Here is a 19,577-nt window from a genome sequence, read left to right on the forward strand (position 1 = left end):
TTAAAAAAAAAAAAGAAAAAGAGGTATTATGTTAACAATTTATAACATTTTGTGAAAGCCCAACATTGCTTTTATAGTAATTGAAGCTTGAAAGAGGAAAAAAGAAAAGTGGTCAATCTTTATACAGTTTTTGCATGTTATCCTTTATTGTTTCTTAGTAATTGAGATTTAATAGACATTAATAACTTTCAAGGGCCTTATGGGCAACATTTGATTCAGGAAAAAGCTGGATCTTTTCCAGACAAAACACCAAGGTAGCAAAAACCTGAACAATTGGTAGATATACGCACTGCTCACTTCTTTAACTTCTTTCGTTTTCTTTTTCTTTTTTTTCTTAACTTTCATTTTCAAACATTTCATAAAAAATAAAAAATTAAAAGGATAAATACAAAAAAAAAATATTTTATGATTTTACTGTTCTATAATTTAGATTACATGGTTTTTCTGAGACAAAAAAATATATACAGTTCCAGACTATGACCAAAAAAAATTTTATGTTAAAAAATTATCATGTGTTGATAATATGAATTTAAAATTTAATAACTTCTAATTTTATTATTTGACCATTAAATCACAGTTAAAAGAATAATTAATCTAATGAGACCAATTTAACAGTCAAACAATAACGTTATTGATCCAACAATATCAGTTTAACAGTCAAATAATAATGTTTTGAGTTATTAAGCTCTAAGTTTATATTATTAAATATGAAAAGTATAATAATGACACTTATCGGAATAAAAATAACTTTAAATTATTGCCAATCAATATTCTTAACGGTAAAATATTTATTTTTGTTATAATTTTAACCATTTATCATTTTTATCTCAAAAAAGACAGCATACTCTAAATTGTAAAATAATGAAATCTCGTTGTAGTTTGAAAGATTAGATAGTAAAATTATTGAAAAATGAATTGATATCAGTGGGCTAAACAATTAGATTTTTTCGATAGTAGCTGCGTAAATTCTTAAACATTGGTACAAACTATAAATTCATTACAATTACTAGCTGGTTTAAGCCAATAACGATAATCTATACAACAAAATAAAGAATGAATAATTACTATTTGTCTCATGTGTTTGTCCATATTATACTAGTTACTCATGGCATTTAAAGAATCTATTTTTCCATTCTTCTATTTTATAATTTTATATTAAAAACTCATTTCGTCCAAATTTTTATAAAGAACCATTAACTAGATTTAGTTTTATAATGTTTACCCCTTGATTTTTGGTATAATATATAAATTATCCCTTATAGTTTACTTATTATACTAAAACTCCATTATCTATTTTTTATACAAAAATCAATTTTAGTGTCTATACAAAAATAATGAATTAGTGTTCTTTAAATACTCTAATTTTTAGCATAATTAAATTATAGTAAAATTTAAATATTTTAAAAGTACTTATATTAATCAAAATATTAAAAAATTTATATAATTTAATTTTGAATTGTTAAAATAAAATAGATAGTATTATTATTATAAATTTTATTCCAATAGAATTATAACTTTGATAAAAAATTTAAGAATCAAATTATATTTTTTTATCAATTTAGATCCTTAATTACATTGACTTTCCAAAAACAAGGAAATTTTAGTGCAATAAATAAAATATAGGGGGCAATTTGTATATTACACAAAAAAAAATCAGGAGGCAAATTATATAAAACGAACCCTAATTAACGATTCCCTAACAGAAGTTCTAAACGAAAGAGATTTTTAGAATAAAATTACAAAATAAAAGGATGAAAAAATATATTTTTTAAATGTAAAGGGTAACTAGTATAATATGAAAAAACGCAGGGGGGTAAATAGTAACTACCCCAATAAAGAAACATGTTAACCCAAAACCCACCCTCTTACTTCCACTTAAGGAAAGCTGCAAGATTAGTGCTACCTAGCCAATCCTAAACCTCCAAAGAAGCAGGCCAAACAAAATATATTGATTGTAAATAAAAGTTCAAAAAAGTTTCAGGTTCCACCAAAAAAGGGAGAAAGAAAAGGTTTCCTCAAGATTCTTCTTTGCTTAGTTTACCAAGAGCTCTTTGCATTCTTTGCTCATAGAGTTGCTTTTCCCTAACTTCTTTAGCAGCAAGGGCTTCTTCATCAAGTACTTGAATGGGAAACCACACTGGTAACTTCAACCAACCACCTTTCTTTTCTTTGTCCCCATATAAGGATTGTTTAAAGCTCCTCAATTTTGGTTTTAGCTTTATAGTTGCAAAATCCACAGTTGTTCCCACAACAGCAAAGATAATTGAGTAACGGAATGCACCAAATTGACCACCTAAAACGTCACAATAATTATAAAAAGGAAAAGAAAAGTTAACTATACAGAGACAGGAAGATGAAAAGATGAAGCAGATGAATCAAATATGATATTTAAGATGTTCATTGACATCAAGTTCAAATGTGACGGATCCGGATACACATCACCACTCATTGCGGAACTTGCTCAATCTGAACTTGAGGAAACATATCCATCAGCAAGTTCAACCTCAGTTGAAATAGATATCTATTCTTTAATATACCATACGCCAGTCCAAAGAATTCACCCTATCTACAAATATGCTGCCTTTATATGGAAAGGTGGAATGAGGATTTCAGCATTCAACCATGTAGATAGATCACCATAGCACAGACAAACTGCATCTAGAGCCAATAAGCCAAAGAAAAGGCTGCTTCATATTGGGAAAGCAAAGGAGATCCTAGAAAGCACTGGAGTCGCTTATTTCTTTTGAATGTTACCAGTGGGACAATGAAGATGATTTATGAAATTTAAGTAATATGCAAGCTCCAACATGCTTAAATGAAAGCACCCTCAGCTAAAATCTCCAACTCATTATCTCATGCAAATCAAGTAAGCTTAAAGTTCCAAAATCATTATAAAACAAATAGATAGAACAAAAGAAATTCACACACATGGAAAAGAGAGAGACAGTGTTAAGTAGAATTGGACCTTGAAGACGTCCAAGAAGAGCGCCTGTACCAAACCCTGCAAAAGCAGAGTTCACAAGATCATCGGGTTCTGATTTCCGAGATACCCTTACAAATTCACGTGCCCCTGTGGAAACACAGAAATCACACTTCTACTTCAAGGAACTAGCTTGAGAAGCATAGTCCTACAAAAATCCAGGTGTCAATTATGTTTCTAAAAACAACTACCAGTTTCTCATTTCTCTTAAATGCCATCGACCACCCAATGTCAGATCTAAAACATGCTTTTCAGAAAAATTCTAGGACAAAAAGGTCCAGCTAGGTTGAAATGCTTGCAAACGCTGATCATATTATACTTGCATGTCACCGTACTCTGAGACCATAACACAATTCCTCAAGCCAAAGTTTTAAGTGTAATCAATTTAAAGGAAATGATAATGAATAGAAATAACAGTATCCCTAATAACTGTTATAATTAGAAGCTCCTACAAGCTGATTGGAGTTTCAAAGATCCATTCTACAGTCAACAGAATTCCCATATAAATAAATTATTGAAATTTGAAAATAAAATAAAATGAAAAATTAAAACCGCACCACTGACATCACTAATCATTCTTGAAGATGTAAAGCTAATAAAGTGAGCGTGTTCGCATTTTTTCCAATTGCAAAAATTGAAAGGCCTTAATACTATTAAATCCATGAAATAAAAAGCACATAATCTTAAATCTGTCATCATATAAAAAATCCAATAGAAACAAAAAGGTAAATGATTCAAGTTCAAAAGCCACGGCAGAGAATCAGACATGGAAATGAGATTAGATAATGAAAGTGAGAAATGAATACCGCAATAGCAACCAGTAACAATGGCAAAATTAGTAGCATAAGCAGTAGAAATGCTTGCAAGTCCATGAGTTTGTCTATGCTTAGATACCAATCCAACTCCTCCACCACCAATCCCTGCATAAAAAGATTCAAAAATTATGAGTTTTCATCAAAACCAAGATATATGTTCCAATTCAATAAGAGAAATTGAAATTTAAAGAAAACAAGAAAAAATTATAAAACCTGCGAGAATAGTGGGGATGAGTATACGCTCTTTCCAATTTTCAGAGAATGAAGAAGAAGATGATGGCGGTGGCGGTGGATGTGTGGCTTCTCCTTGTAGAGGTTTTGATGCCATTCTTCTAAGGAAATTTGATTGACTGTTAAGTTCGGGTTTAATTAAGCACCCAACTCAACCCCCAATGCAGGAATGATCATCCTGAAGTGAACTCGCCGATTTTGTGCTACTCCAACAGCATGTCGTTTTGAGTTTGCCAAAAATCACTTTATGTCTAGCTAACGACAAGTCGTGTCCAGAAAAATACAACGAAGGGTAAAATTCTGAGATAATTAAAGTGACAACGTCGTGGGTGAATTAATTTGCAATACTTTTCCAGATGATACCATATTCTTTATTTTTCTTCCTCTTAGTTTATTTTTATTTCCAAGCCAAGAGTATTTAAAGTATTTTGATATAAATTTATTGACATAATAATTAAAAAATATATATTCAATATTCTCCACATCAGTTATCACATCATATTATTATAGTTTTAATTCTTTTATCCTTTTAATATTTTTTCTTTCATTTTTCTTCTTATTTTATATCAACTAATGACATTACATCTTAATATTAGTTTATCGGACATTAAACTGCACAATAAGTATTTAATTTCTCAAATTGATAATAAAATGTAATTTTACGATTGAGATTATTAATGTTACAATTATATAATTTAGTGCAAGAGTTTTAAGAAGAAGAAGAGAAAGAATGATATTATGTATAAAAAAAAATTCTATGACCACCAGATCAGCAAATATGTCTATGGAAATACCTTTGGTACCTTTCACTTGACATAAAAGTAGAAGTTCAGGTACTGAAAAGGAAGAAGTTCAGATACTGAAAAGGAAAAGATTGTATATGTATATAATTACATAGCACTTCTAGCTTTGAACAAAGAACAAATTATATAAAAAAAAGGCCATGAATCACTTTGTTTCAAAGATACAAAAGGAATAGTTGTTTGGTGATACAGGTGATTGTTGATCTTGCTTATTGTGAATGCCTGTCGTTTTCTCCTTGGGAAAAAGCAAGGATTGATTTACCACAGAATCATGTCTTTGGTTACCATATTCTAGCTTCGTGCTCAGGTAACGACCTGTCGGTTTCTCACTAATTGCCTTTTATCAGGCTTAAACGCAAGGATTTCAAAGAAGAGAACAGACAGACAATAATGGTCCTTTTCCAAATGATAGTGGCTGCATAGGAATAAAGAGCAAACAAGAATAGCTGTCGGAAGGCAAGTGTAGCACATAGCAATCAACCAGTTGTGCCGCAGTGCTAACATACAAGTTCTATCTTCACCTTTCCATCTTCCTTCCCTGTAAGTTTCCAGTTGGTACCATAATGCAGCCGAAAACTGAGCTCAACTAGGCAAAACCCACAGTCCTGTCTCAGTATAAATACTCTTTCAGCTTACTAGGACACTGCTAAACATTTCTCTGACAAATTGCATGGAATATATTAATGAATACAGTACATGATTAATGGAAGACTCAATTTAGACTATTGTGCAAAAAATATTTTGCTTCTGCGATTTCCGACTTCCATAATGGCAGTGAAACAGAGGGGCAAAAGAAAAAGGTAACTATAGCTATATGCATTTAACAGGTCTGCAGATGATGGAGATTGCAGACAGTGTCGCGCGTTTAATATAGTGCTTTCTGTCTCTTTATTGAGTTAAGACTGTAATTATCTCCTTACTGAAGGACGAGATCTGCCATCATCTGCTCTAATAGGGGACTCTGTACACCAAAACTGGAGGCGAACAGGCTAAAACTGCATTGTTAAACCAGATTGTTTGGCTTCAAGAATATTCAGGAGTTGGACGAGTCTGGCTCCACATCTTCTGAAGCTGAAGGGCTGTTAACTCCTTGCTTTCCATCCCAATCACCATTCTGCAGCTCAGGTTCACATCTCTTTTGCAACCCTGCTCCGCTCCGTCTCTTATGTTCTAGATATTTAATGAAAGCAACTTATATTAAAATTTTCAAGGATAAAAATTTAGAATGACAAAGGCCAGTAGCGAAATATTTACTTTTATTATTAATTGCACTTCGAGTAATTGCCAAAAATTCATCCCACTTGAATTTTCTAAGTTCTTGTTTCTCCTCCTCAGAGAGCTCAAAGTTGGGTTCCCTCCCACACATGAACGCAGCCCTGCAGACATGAAATTGCTTGATGAGTTTTGTAGTATTTTACTCTAAACCTGTTAATAATGTTATGAAAAGATATTTTGAGACGCATGCTAACATAAAACTATATATAATCTTTCTCCTACTAGCATACTGGATGATGTATGGCTCACCAGCAGAGCCACCTTGAAGACAAGGGGGGCAGTTGCACAGTTCTCAGTATTTATCAAATCTATTACCGCTATCTCCTCGTTCAGTTCTTTCAAAGTTATTGGATTCTTTTCCTTGTTCAAAATTTTCCTGCCTTCATCCACTCTGTCCCTAGTCACTATGGGCAGATTTGCCCAATTGACACATCTAAATCAAGTCCACAGCGTAGACACTCATAAACTGCTCCATCTGTAATTCTTGGCGTATAGTGATCCCCTTGACCCCTTTAATTTCTCTAACATATAAAATTGATGTTATTTTGCCACTTAAATTTAAATTCTGGCTTCACTGCTGATAACCAGCTCAATCATGAGAGAAATGAAATGATATAAGCCAAACCATGAGAACTTAGAAAGTCTAAATAAATTACAAAAGAATTCCAAGTAGTTTTGTCTTTCCATTTATAAATCTCGACATCACAATTTCTTCATCACAAAAATGTCGAATAGAAAAAGCTTCAACATGTTTGGATGCGCATACCACTATCGTTTGTAGTCTAAGCATACTTGAAACACCTTAACCCACCAGATAAGACTCTAAAATTGTTGATCTTGCAGCAAACAAAGAGGTCCCATCCATTTCATAGATTCTAATGGTTAATTACACATCCCAGTTGTCCACCATCCTTTCATAGCTTATCATTTATGTCCATGCATAAGCAGGGCTCTCGACAGTTAGATAACTGTGGCCATATTTAATCCATGAACATTCAGATTCATAGTGCAATAGAATCTAAGAGGGCCACATTACTCTTATAAAAGTGATGAGACTTTCTGCGTAAATCAACAGTATTGAATCTGCCAATACTACTTTCATATTTGTTACACTTGAGACTCAGGCAAATAAGAATTGTCGATACTACAAATTTCAGATTGCTACCTGTCATACAATCGGGCAGCCTCTTCTTGTGAACCAACCGTCCCCAAGTGGATTTGCTTCTTGTCGACTTTAATTGCTGCCTGCCATTTCATATTCTTGAAATAGACACCTCTCATTACACATTGTTCTTGGTTTTGAACATGCTTTCTTCTGTGTCGCTTTCTCCGTTTAATCGGTTGCCCTAGAAATAGAGAAAAAGAAAAAAGCATAGGTAGATCCATATTACCACATTTCCATCTCAACAAATTGGTAATCTACCCAAGCCCTTGGTTGTGCAAATAATCAGAACCACCTTATTGTTAACTAGACCAAGAACAAAAAGAAGGCACAAAGACAAAGAGATCAAATATAGTTGGATGCCATATAAATAAAAGCGAAGTGAAAATCTCATTTTCTTCAAGAGAAGGGGAGAAAAGGAATGACCATATTCCTTAAATGGAAACCCAGACAGCAACACCAGGTAGTGACAAATGGTTGGATGACTCCTACCTAAACTTTTCTATCACATTTAGTCCAGTTAAAAGGGCCTCCATCAGTTCTTTCCTCCTCAGAAACCACAGGCACCAGTTGAGGAAATCAAACAGCATAACAACAGCCAGAGAAAAAACACCGACTCTCTTCTCTCTCATACTGTGGTTTCATAATAGTGATCTCCAAGCAGCAAGTCCTGTAATCTCAGAACATTCACTTCCCAACCTTGCTAAATTTCCAAACCAAAGAACTGCACGAATTAACTTAATTGATCAAGTTCTCTCATCTAAAATATCTCTGCGCCCTGTCCACACCAGGGATCTTAGGTTGAAGAAAAGAAAGCATGCTGAGCAACAAAAAAAACTCTATGATGACAACATCGACAGAAGAAAAGGAACAAGAAAAATTTCAATGCATATTGATTTCAATAGGCCACCACTTCGCACAGTGAATAATCATTTACCAACAGGATAGTTACATGATTAAAATCATTTTTTGGACACAACATAATGCAGTCACATAAAAAAGCAGTGATAGTTTAAACCTTATTAAATGTGCATATCACATCAACAATTTACCAAAAATAGCGAAACTTCATAATTGTAAAAATAATCTTTCTTTTGATTATCAGCTGAGGATGAGCACAATTAGACTGCGTTGCAATGATTACGCCCCTCTAATGCCTTAGCTCATTTGGCTCTCTTACCAAGTGTCCGCCATAATTGAGATGACAAAAACTCAGACTTTCTCTCTTTCTCCAATACACGAGTTATCTTCACATCCCTAATTGACAACCACATTTTACACCATCTCATTGACTAAATATCTTGCGTTCCAGCACGAAACTACATTGAGCTCGAGTTGTATCTCTAGCAAAGGCCACATAATTTTTGGGTTCATGATTTAGTTTTTTCGTAAAAAGAACTCTCAAGGAAATTATTTAGTGTTGACAAAAGAAGCATAAGTTTGAAAAGAGAGTTTCAGTGAGGCTGTAATAGAGAATATTTATAGGTTTAATATGTAAAATTCATTCATGAGTAACACAGATTTCCTGGATGAAACAATAATTGCAAGGATTTCCATTACATATAATAAAAGATTTAAAAGAGGGCTTCCCCACACACTGGGATATTAAGAAATCAAGACATTGCCCCAATCATATTGTGTATTCCATCACTTTTTCTGTCTCTTCACCAGACCCATTCTTGTCCTGCCTCCAACTTATTGTGCATTATTTGTTGGGTAACATTAAAACCAACAAATCATAAAAAGCGGTTTATGTTGCATCTGTGTGTGCATATGGTATTCGACTACTAAGCCAATGTGATATGTGTCTTATTAAGACACACTAGTTCACCAGAAAGAACCAAATATGGAAAAAAAAACCTAGATGATGACCATCAATGTTAAATTTTGTGCCTAATCCATCAATATTATCTAAGAATGTAAGACTTTTTCTCCACATACACAAACCTGGATATGGTTGAGATTGCTGTTCTTTCGATGAGCTAGAAGCTGATATATTTGACAAACCAGCTCCTACTTTGACAATGTTTTTCTGGCAAAGAAAAATTTAACAACATAAGAAGCATAACTAAAAGTAAATTAAAATTTAAAAAGAGGCGTGTATTTTTAAAGATACCATACTTTTTATCTTCTAAACCAATAAGTTACATAATTATGCACCTAAATTTTGCAATGTATTTAACAAGAGGAGTTTCATATTATAGGTCATTACATGACAGGTAAAACAAACCACTAAAATGCATGAAAAGATTGCCTATGAATCTAGAATCTTGAACTTAACAGGCCAGACCGGTATAGAAAATTCAAATCTAACCAAGAAATAACAATATTAAACTTAATAGTGCTCCACCATGCAAGCCATGGACACACGAAAAGCTAGCTTTACCTCTCCTGGCTGCTTGATATCATCTGAAGGCAGGGGATGTACACTGACAGACCTCTGGGTAGAGCTTACATGAGCTGCTCCGTTGTCAAAAAATCGAGGAAGTGGAGTCAAGAAAGAACTTCTCCCTATAATGACATGCCAAATTTAGCAGACAGTACTATCTATATAAACATTTAAGCTTCTATAACTGAATTATAAATTCCAAGGATGTAATTTAGTTGGAGATGCAAGAGGCTTTTAACTGAATTCTACATATGAAGGCAATAATCTAGTTAAAGATCAACCAGTACAAACAACATCAAAAAGCAATAGAAAAGCATCAGGTATAGCTCCTATATAGTCAATTAGTCTGACTATAAAGGATGTAGGAGCATTTCAGTTGGCTAATTCAACATACACAATCAGTTATTTCATTAGGGGAAAAAAAGCATCTCAGTTAGTGCTTACCAGCACATAATCCTAAGAGTTTACGCCTTCGTAAGCTAACCATTGTGGATTAAAATCTTTGTCTCAGTCCACAGTAGCTTGGATGGCAGCCTTTAGCATTTATCACCTTGCTGCTTGGTTCACAAAAGGCAAGATCAGTTATAACACAAAAATAATGCAAAAGAGCAATATTAGATGGAAGATTTTGAAAGTTAAAAAGGAATAGAAGTTATGTACATGCACTTGCAGATACTGTGAAAGATAACACTACAAGCAGTTACAAAAAATCAATAATACAAAAAGTAGAACTAGGATTCTGAGAACAGCGTAGCTCTTTCCAGGTTATAGAGGCCAAAAGCAAAAGAAAAATGGCAATGGAAGTTTTTATTCTCTTCAAATTAACATGGGAAGAACAGCCTCAACTATTAGTCACCAACATAATAGGGCAAAATAGTTCTATGTATATCTATACATGAGAGTTGAAATAACTTTCAAGCATGCAATTTCTAGATGTCAATTGGATTGTTACCATAAAAACTCTAAAAGATGGTGAGTTAAGGCTCAAGTGCCAAAACTATATTATTGTTGAGTGGAAAATGAAGATGTGGATTCCATAGATTTCAATTCAAGTCCTACCACCTTATATAATACACATGTACTACAAAAATATGATTAGCTAAAACTAAGATGCTAGCTACTGTAGCCACCAAACTTAAGCAGCCACAGTAGTATCTATAGACTCGTAAAACATTTAAACAAAAAGACAGAGTGAACAATGATTTCCCTTCAAAGTTCAGCTAAAAAAGTAAATCCCAAGCTATATCCTGAGGCTTGAGATATTTTGCGGTTTAGTTGTGGAAAGACTTACACAACACAATCCATCCCCGCATTCAAACTATAGAATGTGAAGCAGCAAAGCAGCTTCTTTTGGGGATCAAGAATAAGCTAATCAATTGTAGAAGTCAGCCAAGAAAATGATAAAAATCTTGTGTTCATAAGATTGGCAATTAAGTAGGAATTAGAATTATAAAATACAAAAGAAACAAGAATAGAAAAGAAAAGGCACAAAAAGACTTGGTAGCAAAGATTTCTAATTATCTGACTCTCTCTCTCTCTCCTTGGAAAAGAAGTCAACCCTCACCATCAACCTACCACCTTCATGGAGGAGGATTAGATAAGAGGGAAGGAGACTAAAACTCTAAAACCCCAAAAAAAAAAAAAGGAAAAGCTACAAACATGAAAAATCTAACGGAAACCCATTAAAGCCCAAGTCTGGAAAACACATGTCTCTCCAATATTTTCAGGCCCAAAAATGCAAAATGCCCATGACTGAAAAAGAAAACACTGTTTTGAGAGAGAGAGAGAGAGAGAGTTGACACTGACCAACCTACCAACCAACAAAAAAGCCATGTACAATCTTGAAAAAAGATGAGCCACAGGACCACGACGAGGAAGAGAGAGCTAGATAGATAAAAGTTATGGTGTTTGTACCTTAAAAGGGGCTGTTTGTTGTTGGTTAAGAAAGAGCGTAGAAACCAAAGAAGAGTGCTGTATTAGGTTGAAATTAATCTGCAATAAGGGAGGATGGAAAGGAAGGTGGTGTGTGTGAAAAAGAGAAGATATATATATTGTGGTGGTGGCTCATGCATCTACCACCTTTCCTTGTTTTTATTTATTTATATAAATATTATAAATATTTTTACCTGTCTTTTTTCTTTGAAGTTAGTAAAAAGAAAAAAGGAAGCATTAAGAGGGTGGAGGTGGTGGTAATGGAGTTTTTGAAAGAGAAGAAAAGGAGAACGTATGCTTGTTTGTGTACTTTTTTGTTCGGTTGGATTCCTTCATTACCCTTTTCAGGCCTTCCTATTTCCTCATTCCTTTTTCGTTAGCCATTCTTTCTCCACCTTCCTATTTACTTCATTGCCCCTTTTCTTTTTCTTTTTTTCTTTAGATTTTTCTCAGTTTTAAAGTTGATTTCTTTATTAATTACTAGAACAACCTGGTTTATATCTAGTTTGAGTTATGTTTAACTCGTGAAATAATTTAAAATATTTTTAAATATTTTTTTAAAATTCAAATTTAAATCAAATGTCAATTTTAAGTGCTTTTAAATTAATGGAATAGTATGTATGAAATTAAATTGATCAAATTTTTCTCTTGTAAGGGAGGTGTGGTGGTAGGGAATGAATAGTGACTTTGTATCTCTACCCTACACGTTGTCATCCTCTATATATTAACTACTATTTTGATTCTAGAAAAAGCTTTTAAAATAAAAAAAAATTAAAGTTGTGTTTAATTCACTTTAAACTCGATACTAAAATGGCTTTTAGTTCACTTCTAGCCATATTTGAAATATTTTGTATGATTTTACTACTGATTTTTCCTTTTTTTTTCCTTTAAATCTCTTCTTTATAATTAACTTTTAATCTACTAAGACTGTGGTGTTTGCATTAGAATTTTTTTCAAAATTCTTGACTTGACTTATTAATGATTTAAGATTTTCTTTTAAAACCATGATGTTTTTCATTAAAATTAGCTTTCCTACCACTAGTTTATAGATGGAATTGAAGACTTGACTCGGCCTATCTTGAGATCAATTCAAGTGATGAATTAAATTTAAAATATATTTTGCATTTAATTGAAGAGTTTTTTTTTTTTCTCTGTGTTTCCTTTGATGTCTTAATTATATAATTAGTAAAATGGTATTTTGTCCTATATTATTAAACAAACAATAATAAATAAATGTAAATGAATGTTTGAGGGTATTAATGTTTACTTTTGGGGCATAATGTGTTAATGAAATAATGTGCTTTTATTTGGTATAAAAATAATATATTTTTGCCATATAAATATTAAATAATAATAGTTGGAATTCGATAGTAGCTAATTTCTTAAAAGAACATTTAGAATATATTAAAAAGAGTAGTATAAAATATGTACGCTCCGTATCATAAAATTTTATGTTCAGATATAAATTTTATTTTATTTTTATATAATTTAAAATGATATAATAATAATGTAATTAAAGACGAAGAGTGATTAAAGTACAACCTTTTAATAAAATTAATAAGGAAAATAGTAAATATTAAAATATTAAAAGAAAGATTATAAGAGATTGGAAGTTAATTGACCGACCGAGATTATAATAAAAATAGAGATCTCGAAAACTTGACTTTTTTAAATATTTATCTTTAATTTAAATAAAAATTTAATTTAATTTAATTTTATAGTGAAATTTTAAAAGAATTCTAAATTATGTAATATGTTGGAAGATAAAATAGAAACATAATATATGCCAATTAAGGTAGTATTTCCAAAAGGGGGTAAGAGAAGAAGAGCATATTTTGGAGAACGAGAGGGCAATATAGTAAAGTGAAACAATAGAAGAAGTCCCCTATATGGGGGACAAAAGGGACAGAATGGGAATAGAGGAAATTGACGAGGGCAGAGATAGAGAGAGAAAAGAGGCAAATTATTAATAGTGTGTTTGGGTTGGTTGGTTGCGAGCTAAGACCTAAGGGCACCGACGAGTTCTGATTGGATAGGCGGCCTGCCATTTAAGCCTCTAGATAATGTCCCCCAACCTCACTGCCCTTATTATCATTATCATTATTATTCAATATTAGATAATTCAATAATCAAGCTTTCTTTCTGTTTTTAGGTTAATTTTTAGCAATAAATATAAAAGTTATATATATATATATATATAAATTTAATATTAATATTAAGTGTTTTTATACGAATACTGATAGTAGGCACATATTTAATTATTTATTAATTTAATATAAATAAAAAGACATACATCTAATTTTATATCTTAATAATGCCATCCCATTTGTAATTATTCACTTTGTTAGCATTATTAATTAGCAAAATCGTCTGTGCAGTTAAATAGTTTAAATGTGAATTTTTGGTGTGCTTAATGAAAATCTTTTTCTTTTTTGAGAATCTTTAATAGACTTATCCAATTGAAGCCATGATTTTCATATTTTAAATTAGCATCTTTTTTATCTTATGCAAAAATCAGGCGATAAAGTGACGGACGGACTTGTGTTTGTAATGCAAACAGCCAATAAGAAATCGTAATAAAAATTTGTATTTTAAGAATTTTAGAATAAGATATATATAATTTTTTCCATCTCATATATTAGAAAATGATTATTATAGTTTTTACTTGCTTATAAGAATCTAAATGATTCATTATTTATACTTATGGACTGATTGTTGGACATTTTGAACAAACAATATATATTCCTATTGCTAATTGTTTGGATGAGTGATTCATGCAGGATTTTGAACTTTACAAAAATTATAATACTTAAATCATTTTATTTTTATTAATTATATCCCAAGTCCATAATTGACTTTAATTTTAGATTATACAAAAAAAAATTACTGTCCATTTTATAGTAAATAACATCTTTTAAAATTATTTTAAGAAAGTTACTATGACCAAAAAAGCATTTTACTAACAAATTTCCTTTTTAGAAAAACAATTGAAATTGTCACTAGTTTTAACACGCATTAGGTAAAAATTAAAAATGAAATTAAATGTTATAATGTAAGAATAGTACCCAAAAGCCTTAATTCTACTGCTGAATAATTAGTTAGAGTTGATATTCCGGAGACATAAAAGCCTATATACTAACTATTATAGGATCTTTAAAAAGCACAACTCAGTTGTAAGATCCTTCCACAGATACATCATCATCAATTAACTAATGTGCTACATGAAAATAAGACAAGGGAAAAAATTAAGTTACTCTTCATGTTTCCCAATTAGAAGGTTGAACTTATTTTGGTGTGGCTTAATACCACAAAAAAAGAAACCTGTACTTTGACATATTTGTCAAATCTAATGTATAGTTTTAAATATTTTTAATTTTAATATTTATTTCGATTTTATAATCTCAATAAAATTAATATATATCAAATTCTGATCAAGACACTAGATTTTCATTTTAAAAACAGGTAATTATAAATTAAAATGAATCAATAAATACATGATGTTATATATATATATATATATATATATATATTCCCTTAAAACTCATCATTTCATTAACTCTACAGAGAAAAGAAAATTAGGACTGCTCAAATTAAACTAAAATAAACATCATAAATCCTTATGTACAGAATCACCACCGCCACCACTGCACCTCTTTACCTTCGTACATTCCGCTCCTCCTTGCCATCATCTCTTTCTTCTTTCTTTCCTCTTCATCTGTTAGGATCAACGAACACCTTTTCTTGCCTCCCATCGATTCTACTATAACAACAAGCAATAGGAAGTGACACTGATATAACTCATGTCGTGAACACCGTGGCAACGAAGCATCTGTCCGTCTTCCTCCTCTGGTTCCTATTGCTATTGATGCTAGTAATAACATTATATATTTTTAGATATAGAAATTTAAAACTTTTTTGTTCTGAGGACTAAAACGAAAAAGGCAATTCATGAGTATTTGATTATGTTTTTAATGCTTGGATTTGTGCTCTGTTTTCCATTAACAATTTTCTTTTAGTGTTTTCATTTTTGCTTTGTTTCCACTCTTATACATATATACACATATAAACACTTGTTTTATCTCCTTTTGTTACCGTTAGTAAAAACTAAATAAATAATTGTGCTAAACTGTAGCTATCCAACCATATATAACTCTTGCTGATTATGGATCCAGCAGATACGGGTTTGCCATTAAAAATAGGGTTAAGGGATGTTGGACGGTGCGTTTCATAGCCAATCAACGTTGATCAATTAAAAGAATATAAATTTAAGAATAATATTTAGTAAATTTTTGGAATAACATAGCATTTCAACAAAAGCACAAAGACACGAGAGAGAATTTAGCGTTGAAAATTATTTCTCAAACATTCAATATTAATTCCAAACAAATTTATGTTATATATCAAACATATAACTGATATTATATACTAATATATAAAAGGTATTAATAGATCATAATCGTGTTTACTCTTTAATGTATCATGTGAAATAGAAATGTGATTTTTGATATTAATATTTGCAATCTAATTCACAAAAAATTGAAATCATTTTTTTTTTTTTTTAGACAAAGCTTAATCTTCTGTTTAAAAGAAATTCAGATGAAGAATAATATAATAATTATAATGATAATTATATTGAGACTTCACCGCCAGCAAATATAAATGACGTAGGGTCAAAGACATGAAAGGTTGTTAAATTGTCATAAACGCAGTATTGCAGGATTCAGGATGCCCTTGCTTGCACGTACATGGATGCAGTGAAAATATTTTTACCACCAGCATCCGACGGTACACCCCTTTTTCACCGCGCGGTAACCTGGGAAGTGGGAACCGAACTTTCTTTGTTCTCACCTGCCGTCATGTCCACGTGTGAACCGAGTGTAGCCACACTATCATTTGATTTTTCCTCGTTTTAGATATGTGTCCCGTCCAACTAATCAGGGATTAGGGATTCACGGTCGATATATTATTGGATGCGGGTCCCCCCTTCTTATTTTAATTCAACAACTGGCGGACGCGTGTCCCTTCACTTGCTGAATCATCCACTCCGATGTCCTTCATAGGGTATTGGATGAATGTTTTCTTTGTTTTTAGCGGAATTTCAATCCTATGTGCAAAATAAGATAGAAAAAGAAATATGATAAAAGCAAGAGTTGAAAGTAATATTTCCTTATACAAAAGAGGGATAAAAATATAAAAGGCAAAAATTACTATTTTTCTCTACATTTCTTTTCCTTTTTCTTAAATACAATAAAATGAAAAAAATTGTGTACCGATATTAAAAATATATACACATGCTCTATTGATATTCTAAAAATGTAGGGATAAATTATCCACTTAGATTTATATATATATATAAAATAAAAATTATATTCTTTTGATAAAAAATAAATTAAATTATTTTTCTCTTACCCAAACAAATAAAAACAAAATAGAAGATTGTTCTTTTTAAATTTTCTCTCTTTGTATTCTTTCTTCTCATTTTTCAAACAAAATAATTAATCTAAGATAGATGTATTAATTAAATAAGACTATTGTTCTTTTTTTAAACAACATCTACTTAAATGGTACATAAGACTAATTTATTTATTATTTCCATTTTAAAAAAAATTGTGAGTTTGATTTGGATATCTATTTTTAAGCTAGTCTTATTTTACTATTAAATTGAAAATATTAATTAAAATAGACTACTTTAAATTTTTCATGTTATATGAAATAGTTTAATTAATCCATTTCTTTTAGAGATTTTTTAAATAAAATTAAATAAAATTGTGCAAAAATGTTCTAAAAACTTTGACTATTCTGGTCAAGAGAGCAAAAAATGGTTCTAATTCTGTAATTAATATTCAGCCTTCTAATGGGGACGGAATGGGAAAAAGAAAAAGGTCACAATCAACGAGGAAATTTCCCCATGCCATCATTTGATAGAAAAGAACAAAGCAAGTAGGAAGAGATGAGAAGCCAGAATGACGTGTCAACAATGGTTTGATTGGTCGTGCTTTCAAGAGTCATTATCCTCTACGTGAGCACTTTCATACATAAAAGGGTCTAGAGCCGTCGGATTATTTTAACGTCAACATTGGCTATTAATAAAGGATCCCACACATATTCTTTCCAGATAAATGAAATTAAATTACTTAATTTCTTTCTTGTGCTAAGACTTGTTACCTATACAATGTGTTGAATTTTTTATTTTTTTTTTCAGAATGTGTTTGAATTTTTAATATAACATATGTAATGAAAGTTAAAGTGTTGGCCATAGAGCCATTTGATTAAATTTTTAATTATATGAATTAAAAAGATTTTGAATTTTATTTATATCTTTTCCATATCAAACTTCATTTGATGTACAAACACTATGAAGTCTTCATTTTATTATGTGGTCATAGAAATAAATAGTGGAAAAAATTAAGAAAATCAGCAAAGGCATCTTCATAAGATTAATATAAACTTATAGCTAGTTGTTCCAGTAAATGAAATATATGTAAATTGAAAGCTCAAGTATCAACTACTTTCTTCCATTAATATTTAATGTAATCCCCTTACTATTCTATTAATAAAGAAGTTGTTTCAAATTATTATTTTTTTTTAGATTTTATTCATTAGTTTATGATATTAATAATTCTTATATAAATATATCTGTAAGGGTTTTGCCCGGCACACTTTATATTAACTCTCTCACTATATATATATAATCGAAATTTTTGATTAATGGAGGAACAATATCACCATTTTTGTTCAATAAGATCCTGCTACTAAGTGAAGACTTTCTACTTCATTTAATAAGGGAAGGGGGGAGTATATCCTTTCTATGGTGAAGAATTTCTCAAATAAATCTTTTTAAATTAAATTAACCAACTATAATTACTTGTTCATGCTATTTCCTTAACAAACTAAACAAGCTATAATTGTGTATTTGTGTTCGCTTCTAAAAATCTCATTTAACTAAATTAAGAAAATAAAAACTTGGAATAAAATTAATAAGAAAGTAAAAAAAAAAATTACGAAAAATATTAGCTTCATGGTCAATATAGAGTCAATTGATGGATTAAAGTTTATAAACTTTAATAGCCTGGGAGCTAAAATTAAGAACCTTTATTACGGTGATTTTATTGAAAATTTATAAAGACTACCTATGATTATTCCTTTGTCTTGTGTAGACGAAGAATAACCTAATTGTAATACCTAAAAGGAAAGAAACTGTTAAAATTATCCTAATTTAATTTAGAAAAACTTTCACTAAACTACCATGTGGTTTAATGTATTTTTATTTTAAAATATGTGGTTTACTTTTTTCCACTTTAATAACTTGTAAATATGATCATTAGTAAATAACGGTTAAATTGTATAACACTGTTAGCAAGTGCTGACGTGGTAGTTGAAATAACAGTAGCTATTATGTACCACGTCAGAATCTCTTAACAATATTATACAATTTAATTGTTATTTGCCAATGGTTATATTCACAGGATACTAAAATATATATATAAAAAATTATAGATTTTAAAATAAAAATACATTAGACTACAAGCTAGTTTAATGAAATTTTCATTTAATTTATTTAGTACTAATCTTCTAAAATTAAGAGATCCATTTATTCTTAAAGTCAAGTCAAGCCCTATATATGAGCCCAAACTATCATAACCATTCATGCATTAGCTCTTTTGCATTAGCTCTTTTTCTTTGAGAATAAAATAATATTTTTTAAAATTCTATTTCAAGAATTTAATTCCTTTTTATCTGGAATCACCATATTAATATTATAAGTTCAACAAGTTTTATTAAATAATCATAAACATTTTAAGATTTGAGAAATAAAACTAAGGATTTATTTAAAGAAAAAACACACACAGAGAAAAATTATAAACACCGAAGACATTATGGAATTATTTAGTAGTGGAAAATTTAACCTGTTTTCTAGAAAATTAATTTAAGAAAATTAGAAGATAGAATTTAGTGTTTAGTTAAAAAAATTAAAAAATAAAATTGAAAA

The 19,577-nt window shown here is 30.7% G+C and overlaps 2 protein-coding genes across 6 annotated transcripts; both read right to left on the reverse strand.

Moving 5' to 3' along the window:
* Positions 1-1,928: 1,928 nt before the first annotated feature.
* On the reverse strand, positions 1,929-4,207 carry LOC8279040. Its single transcript, XM_002532691.4, has 4 exons — positions 4,009-4,207; positions 3,787-3,900; positions 2,966-3,070; positions 1,929-2,293 (listed from the first exon to the last, which is right to left on the reverse strand). The coding sequence occupies exons 1-4, from the start codon at positions 4,121-4,123 to the stop codon at positions 2,016-2,018; spliced, it is 612 nt and encodes a 203-aa protein (XP_002532737.1). The 5' UTR covers positions 4,124-4,207; the 3' UTR covers positions 1,929-2,015.
* Positions 4,208-5,393: 1,186 nt separating this feature from the next.
* LOC8279039 (ethylene-responsive transcription factor-like protein At4g13040) lies at positions 5,394-11,725 on the reverse strand. Of its 5 annotated transcripts, none has more exons than XM_048376741.1 (7): positions 11,570-11,725; positions 10,100-10,209; positions 9,653-9,777; positions 9,214-9,298; positions 7,270-7,450; positions 6,084-6,205; positions 5,394-5,999 (listed from the first exon to the last, which is right to left on the reverse strand). In XM_048376741.1, the coding sequence occupies exons 2-7, from the start codon at positions 10,140-10,142 to the stop codon at positions 5,863-5,865; spliced, it is 693 nt and encodes a 230-aa protein (XP_048232698.1). In that variant the 5' UTR covers positions 10,143-10,209; positions 11,570-11,725; the 3' UTR covers positions 5,394-5,862. The 5 variants fall into 5 exon arrangements, with proteins under 5 accessions (XP_048232698.1, XP_048232699.1, XP_048232697.1 ...); XM_048376742.1 differs by having other exon boundaries at positions 11,470-11,721; XM_048376740.1 differs by having other exon boundaries at positions 11,462-11,721.
* Between the last annotated feature and the right edge of the window lie 7,852 nt (positions 11,726-19,577).

Source organism: Ricinus communis, chromosome 7, assembly GCF_019578655.1.
Source record: "Ricinus communis isolate WT05 ecotype wild-type chromosome 7, ASM1957865v1, whole genome shotgun sequence".
NCBI lineage: Eukaryota > Viridiplantae > Streptophyta > Magnoliopsida > Malpighiales > Euphorbiaceae > Ricinus > Ricinus communis.